The sequence below is a fragment of the Xiphias gladius genome, chromosome 7 (genome assembly GCF_016859285.1).
Source record: "Xiphias gladius isolate SHS-SW01 ecotype Sanya breed wild chromosome 7, ASM1685928v1, whole genome shotgun sequence".
Lineage (NCBI taxonomy): Eukaryota > Metazoa > Chordata > Actinopteri > Istiophoriformes > Xiphiidae > Xiphias > Xiphias gladius.
Genome location: NC_053406.1, coordinates 27503012 through 27510658, shown reverse-complemented (window position 1 = coordinate 27510658; position 7647 = coordinate 27503012). Strand labels below are relative to the sequence as shown.

At 46.4% G+C, this 7647-nt stretch overlaps 1 protein-coding gene across 1 annotated transcript; it reads left to right on the top strand.

Moving 5' to 3' along the window:
• The first annotated feature begins 837 nt into the window (after window positions 1-837).
• On the top strand, window positions 838-4829 carry gmnc (geminin coiled-coil domain containing). The gene is made up of 4 exons (XM_040131628.1): window positions 838-934; window positions 2907-2992; window positions 3264-3380; window positions 3781-4829. The coding sequence occupies exons 1-4, from the start codon at window positions 838-840 to the stop codon at window positions 4810-4812; spliced, it is 1332 nt and encodes a 443-aa protein (XP_039987562.1). The 3' UTR covers window positions 4813-4829.
• The last annotated feature ends 2818 nt before the right edge of the window (window positions 4830-7647 follow it).

Genomic DNA, 7647 nt, shown 5'->3' with positions numbered 1-7647 from the left:
GTTGTTTTAGTTACTTGAGTGACTTTTTTATTCGGTGATTTTACTTGAAAATTCTTGCAGTCTGTGTCCCCGGGGAGTTTAGTGAGTTTACTCTGGTTGGATTCCTGTGGTGTCCTGTCGGACTAACACACTATCTGCCCAAAAGTATGTGGACACCCCCCCCCCCTTAGTTCCAGTGAAAGAAAATCTTATGGACATTTCTGGACGACAGTTTCCTTCCAGCTTTGTGTCAACACTTTGCACGACAAGGTCCCCGTACACAAAGCCAGCTCCATTGAGGAAATGGTTTTCCCGGTTTGGCGCGGAAGAGCTTGACTGACCTCAACCCCCTCCCACACCTGGAACCCCGACTGCGAGCAGATCCCCGCAGCGGGTTCCACATCTGCTGGCGAGACTGAAACCGGGAGAGCGGAGGCTGTCAGAGGAGCACATCATCGTGAACATGGGGTCGCAGTCACATCTGGGCACAAATGGAGGGAATGTGCGGGTGTCTACATATTTTTGGCAATGTAGGGACGTCAGTGTGTGTTCTTTAGTTTAAAACCGTGAAGTCGGACAGAGAAAGGAGTTTTTCTTTTGCCTGGACCTTAAAATGTGAGTGAAGTGTTGATCATCACCATATCAACACACAGTCGGCTGGCACTGCTGAGCGTGCGTAGACACACACACACACACACACACACCCTCCCTCCCTCCCTTCATTCACACACAAACTCTCTCTGTCTCTCTGTAGGGAATCCCTCTCCTCCTCCTCCCCCTCCTCATCATCATCACCACCACCACCACCACCCCACGCTCCAGGACTCGGCCCTTGGCCCTGACGCTGTTGACGTTTCCATGGAAACCCTGGCCTCTGTTTGGGCCCGCGACCCCCGCGACCCCCGTGACCTCGGGGACCTCGGAGAGAAGCGGCACGAGCCGCCGACCGCGTGGGGTGAGTCCGACTGACAGCATTGAATCTCCGGCTCCAGTGAAAGCAGCAGTATCTCTCAGAAAACAATACTTGAGTAAATGTACTTAGTTACATTCCACCACTGAATTTAGAAGAGTAGCTCGACATTTTGGGAAAAACACTTTGTTTTCTGATGCCACTCTCGTGGGAAGCTACAGGCAGCAGCTGGTTAGCTTAGCTTAGCATAAAGACCGGAAACGGGGGGAAAACAGCTGGTCAGTGGAAACGAAATCCAGCCGCCAGGATGAAATTCAGACGTTATTTTGTTACCGGTCCCAGGCAAAGATGTTCTAAACCAATGGCAGACTGCAAACAGCCCCGAGGTCATTAAAGATGCCAACGGCTGCTGGACACCTACAGGTCCAAAAAAAAAACCAAAACCCGTCTGTATTTCCCCCCCGAGGTTTGAGTATCAGCGGTCGCTTCACAGTGGTTGTACAGATTCAACCAACAGGACACGACGTGTTAATGCGTTCGGGGCAGAATGACAAGCAGCGGTTGTTGAAGTTGTATTCGAGTAATGTTATGTGAGTCATTCAAAAAAGAACGTAACAACATCAAGGAGTTTAAAAACAGTTCCTAGTCATCTGTCCAATGAGAGTCCAGCTGCGTGTGTCAGCTCTGCTCGAATAAAGAAGAAGATTTCTGCTTTTCTGTTGATGCCGCCTTCAGCAGAGTGGGATTCAGTGTGCTGGAGGCTGGTTCACCAAACAGGAGACTTTCCCGGTTTTTTTCTCTGTGAACTCTGGGTAAGCAAACGTTCCACGTGAGTGATCCGTCTCCACTCTCGCCGCCGCCACCGCAGCGGCTGCCGCAGACGGAAACGCCCGGGGCAGTTTTTCTTTTAAGATTCATCTTTTAATTTTCTCCGCGTCTCCTCGCTCAAAGGCCTCAGTTCATCAAGTCGCTCTGAAATGTGATCTGATCTGGTTTGTCCTCGCCGTGAAACCGCCCGGTGTTAGAATCACAAGTCGCACTTCCTCCGATGGCCACTAGGTGCCGCTAGTCGCTATTAGTGTTACGACTGTGAAAAACAAAGCGGTAATGAAGAAGTTAATGGTCACAACAGCTGATCTGGCCGTGGCCAGTTCAGTGCAATTTTGAGGTAGTTGTACTTTATTTGCGAATTTACATTTTATACAACTTTATACTTCTACTCAATTCAGATGCAGTTCTTGGGATTAGATCTGTGGACACCCGCGAGTAGAGGCTGCTGCATGAACAGATCATGAACCATAACGATATAATAAAACAGCTGGAATAATATAAAATGTGTCTTCACAGCAGAAGTCTGAACAAACACTGTGCATTAATACACACTGAAGCATTGTAGTCTGTTATGTTTCTATGCTGCTTGTACATGCTAAATTACAATTACAAAAAAAACCCCAAACAAACCTGCAGCTAAAAACGGAATATACCTTAACCGGACAAGGGTTTGCCATTCGAGACTGGACAATTGAATAAAATGTAATGCAGTGTTTTCAGGAAACTCTCCATTAGCATAGAAAATGGTTCAGATTAGCTCCACCTCGCCCAGCAGCTACATTACCGGTCCCTCTGCGCAGAGAGTAGTGTTACCGTGGATGCTTATAGATGATAACACGTCTGCACTCGAGACGAAGTATTTCTACGCTGTGGTACTGCTCCTTTTACTGAAGGAAAGGATCTGAGTGCGCTGCTGCAGTATCAGGGAGCGCTCGTCCTTTCAGCACAGGCCAGATTGAAAACTTGTCTGAATCGGGATTCTTTTGGGTAACGGGTGAGCAAGCAGAGCCCAGCTGATACTGGATTTTGGAAGATGCTACCAATACTGTTGATTTTTTTTATTTTCAGTATCAGTACCAGTACAGCTAAAGGCTGCACTGGTACTGATGCAGAGGGACCATGTTTCTAGAGTAATCGGGAAGAGATGTTGTTTCTAAAGCAGCTCCCCTCTGTCTGTTTGTGTCAGAGCCTCAGTGCCTCTTTAACGACTCTCCACCTGCTGGTCTGATGTGGACAGAGCAGCTCTCCCCCCACCTCCAGAGAAACAAACAGGTACAGTCACATCATGTCAGCTCATTATTTAGCTGCAACGACCATAACAACAGTCACAATAGAAAGTGGGTCCAAAGACATTGGTTGGATTTCTTAAGGAGCAACTTCAAAATTAAATCCATTTTGAGTTGACGGTTACTTTACGATACGCTATATTTCCTGAAAGGACAGAGAACAGACCGTTCCTTCAACTGCTCAGCAGCCCCCAAACGCTGGCGAGTCCTGCGGTGTATTTGACTTTGACGTTCATGTGTCTTTAACATGTTTCCAGCTCCAGGACACGCTGCTGCAGAGAGAGGAGGAGCTGGCCAGACTGCAGGAGGAGAACAACAAGCTCAGAGAGTTCCTGGGGTCTTCATTTGTCAGGAACCTCGAGGAAAAGGCTAAAGTCCGTTCACCGTCGTAACCCTTGACTATATTCACCCTCCATAAAGTTGGGAGACTCAACACAGACAGATTCAAACCCTAACTTTAAGACCCTCTCATATCTTTCAAAGTCCAGCAGAGACTTTTTGTTATAGCATCTCCTCACAACACTTTAAAAGGTCTCTCCGGGGCCATTACACAACATCGTACGACCGTTTTCACAAGCTGAGTGGTGCTAACAATGACCAGTAAACTGAACTTAATTTGTTAAATCAGTGAAGTGCCCAGTTATGGAAAATTTTACCAGGTTTCAAGTCTCTGCAGCTGACACACCCGGCCATGCACCAGTCCACATTGTGTTTACTCACCAGTTACAAAACCAGCAAAGTGTGAATTTGACCTCATTCTGATTACCCCCCCAGAAACTAACCACTGACGGGAGGAGGAAGCTGAAGAGAAACCTGATCGATGTGGATGAAGGACCTTTCCAGAACTGTGCTCATCAGCTCATGGCCTCCCAGCAGGTCAGCAAGAGAGTCTGCAGGAACCTCACTGCCGAGTTCTGCTCCGAGTCCGCCGAAGCGCCTGCCTCCTCAGAACCAAACCTGGACCTCTGGGTTCTACGAACGCTGGGACTGAAGGACCGGGACACCATCGACACATCCAGTGACTCCTTGTCCTCACCTGTATACAGCTTGAGAAGTTTAGTTCATGATGCGGCAGTCACCTCTTCCTCGTCCTCCGGAGTCACGCTCACGTCTTTCAGCCCTTCAGCTGCCACTTCTGCGTCCTCTTCCGCCAACAGCTACTGCCAAAGCTCGACACGTCGAACTGATTATAGGTACAGTGCCGCCAAATGCCAAGAAGCAAACTGTGCTAATCCTGCCAGGTCGGCTCAGAACTGCACGACTTCTCCGAGTCAATGCTCTGACTTCACTGCCACTGCACCGACCGGACAGTACGAAGCTCCTGAGGCTGCGATCAGGAGCTACAACACATCAACTGCCTTCCAATCTCCGCTAACAGAAGAATTCCCCTTCACCCAGTCACCAGACAGAGCAGAGGTCTGTCGAGCACAAACCCTGGAGGGAAACCCAGCAGAACATCCGGCGTACTGGGCTTCACTTAGAGGCAGCCGGACACCATCACAGGACACGATCCAGTTCAGTCCACCAGGAGAGAGAATCCATTTCTCTCCCATTTCGTCTTCAAGTCCAGTCACAAAGCAAACCTGGACACCTGTTGGAGGCTGCAGCCCAACGAGCCCGTCAGCAGGTTCTCAGCCTCCCGCCACGCCTCAGACGCCTCGCAGCCGGACAGATTTGGCGTTCAGTATGTCCCTCAGCCCGTCCAGCAGCGTCAAGACCCACAGCTTCCCCCAGGGACAAGCCTTCATCAGAAAGGACACAGAGGGAAGGTGGAACTTCACCTGGGTGCCCAGGCAAGGACCATAGGCAGCTTGTTGGTCTCCCCTCAAAAGGACCTTAGAGAAACTCCAGGTTTCCTCTCGTAGTTCCCTGAACAAGAATCCTAGGCCAAACCTTTAGGGCTAGAAGTCTGTGTTGAGCTTGTTGCTGGCTTTTTAGACTTTGTACTGGGCCCTGAGGTACCGATTATACAAGACAGTGCGAGTAGCAAAACAGAGACCTTAAAAAGGCCCCTGGGCAATACTCCAGGCCCCTTAAAAACAAGTAATTTTTCTTTAAACAGCTCTCAAACTCTCCTCAAAGGACCTGATGTGATAAGCTTTGATGGAAAGGGTCGTCCCTGTGATAACCTGCCGTTTGTTTGTTGACACATTATGATCCCGACATCAATAAGGATCACATTCAGATTTTAAAAAAAGCTGTGATGGATTTTGTTCAACGTGATTCATTAGGACGTTTAGAATACAAGACTGAAGGAGACTAACCAGCTTGTTTTAGGATTTAGATCTAGAGTCAAACTTTGGGAATTATGGAACAGTTTACATTTTAGGTATGTAGCTAATTAGAGCCAAGTTACAATAAAAATTAACAGGACTGCCTAAAATGTTTTTTACGTGTTGAGGTATTTAAATAGTTTGTCTGTGAAACTGCCACTTAGAAAATATCAGTAATGAAACTGGTGCCACTTTTTGTCCCTTTAATATAAACTAAACAAAATGCAAAACAAGAGTCAGCATCAAAAATGGTGCCACAGCGCGATAACTGCCTCAGAGCAAAAAGCCACGCCTGCACTGACTTGAGCAGGTTATTATCTACGGGAGAGGTTTAGGGCCCTAATCCTCCTCCGTAATTATCAGAATAAGGGAAGCTGGCACTCAAAACTAATTACAGATTACATGTAACTTTATAGTAGGGACAAAAAAAATCAGATTACAGAAAAATACAGTGAATCAGTCTAATTAAAGCTGCCGCTGATCGGTTGAAGGACGTGTGACTCGATGTGTTGAAGAGAGCTGAATTTCTAGGAGATGTCACTGCCGTTGTCGCTCGCCGTGTTTCACGCCAATTTAGTACAAGTGGGTTTTCAAGCATATGTAACCATCTAACTAGCTTAGCAACTAAAGACAAAGCACTGGACAGTGACAATGTAATGTGAAAGATATTTCAATGGGTTTCACATATACAGACGTTAGATCTGGGGGAATTTCATGGAAAGAGATGAACAATGAACAAACAACATGAACAATGAACAAACAACAAACAAACTGAGCTAAAAATTACATGTTAAATGCCCAAAAACCACTTGTGCCTGCCTGTGGATTCATTAGATATGAGAAGTTTCACATGTGACCTTACATGGGAAAAGACTTTCATTTGACATGTGAAATATATGAACATCACGTGTTTCTGTATTATATAAAAACGTGTCTAAAGACCATGTGTAACTCTATGTGAAATTTCAATGTGCAAAAAGGCATGTAAAATATTTCTCATACCATTTGTGAAATGTTGTCTTTACATGTGATGTGACATTTAACATTGACATTGTTACATGCTCCACGGGAACTGTTTTTCACATGCGGTCAATTCACGTGTGCCGGACTCTGCCGGACTTTGTTCTTCTGCGTAAATTCACACGTCAAAGTTCAGCGGCACTGAACATGACAGATTTGCACAGATTTTTGTAGCTGCCGTCGGTGGATCCACAAATCAGATGATTCCGCTCAGACGGACTGGACATAAAACATCTGTAAATATTTACTGGGCACGGACGGTCCAGCCGCTGATGGTGTCAAACTGTTCGCTTTTCAACGCCGACCGTTCAGAGGTTTTAAATCCATCTAGTCGGTCGTTTTTTTTATGCTGTAATGTTTTTCTATGAACTTGTACAGAACGTAATGAGAAAACTGTAACTGACTGCAAACTGTGGACTAACAGAGAAAGAGAAAAAAACTGATTCAGTTGTCTCCGTTTATTTTACAAACTGATCCTCTCCTGCTGAAACCTCACATTTCCAGTTAGACCCCAGTAAAGAAAAAACAAAACATAAAACCTTGAGGATTGTGGCTACAGGATTAAAAGCATGACTGACATGTGTCTGACCCAGAGGAGGGACCAGTGTCCAGCTGATACGTGTTGTGGCCATGATAACCAAGGCTCCTTAGCTCTGCTACATTAACGAAGCAGTGGGTCATGATTTGGGGGGAGAACCCATTGTACCCATGCATAGAGGCCGTCGTAGCCAGGTTGTGTGGGCAGGTTTAGGCAGCGGACAGACTTTGTTTACGATCGGGGAAGGATCACGGTTTTGGTTATTAATGTTAGCACGTCCCTTTTCCTTCTTCAGCTCACTCTTGACTTTTTTCAACATGTAACCTAGACACAAACTTTTTCTAACTTTAACCGAGTGTTCCGATTTCCTAGACATATCCATAAAAATATTAATACTGATTTGGTGGCTAGAAGTGGGTATTGAATTTTAAGAGCGGATATTTTGGGAAGTGTTGGGTATTTGGTGCCGGGGGGGATGTCTGCCTGGTATTAAGGACAGTTTTGAAACGTTTTTGTTGTTAACGGACATCCTGTGTTACACTGTCTGTATCAGTTTGAAAGTTACTCTGCACTTGTCAGAGCCTATGAGGTCAGACGGCGGCGGTTGATAAGGTGACGCGAAATTACCTACACCTACCTATTACTGTCGGACGACACCAGGAAAGTTATATATAGGAATGGCCACAGTTCAGACTCGGCTTTGACACCATTTCCATTCCACGTTTTATTGTTATTGGAGAATTCTTCTGTTCCTGTGGGAGGACACATGCAGTCGGTCCAGGACCACGGTTTTTGGACTGACGAACACGT

Coding starts and splice junctions, on each gene's coding strand:
- gmnc (XM_040131628.1), top strand. CDS start 838: ATGGAAACCCTGGCCTCTGTTTGGGCCCGCGACCCCCGCGACCCCCGT. Junction 2,993..3,263: donor ACCTCCAGAGAAACAAACAG/GTACAGTCACAT, acceptor ACATGTTTCCAG/CTCCAGGACACGCTGCTGCA. Junction 3,381..3,780: donor ACCTCGAGGAAAAGGCTAAA/GTCCGTTCACCG, acceptor TTACCCCCCCAG/AAACTAACCACTGACGGGAG.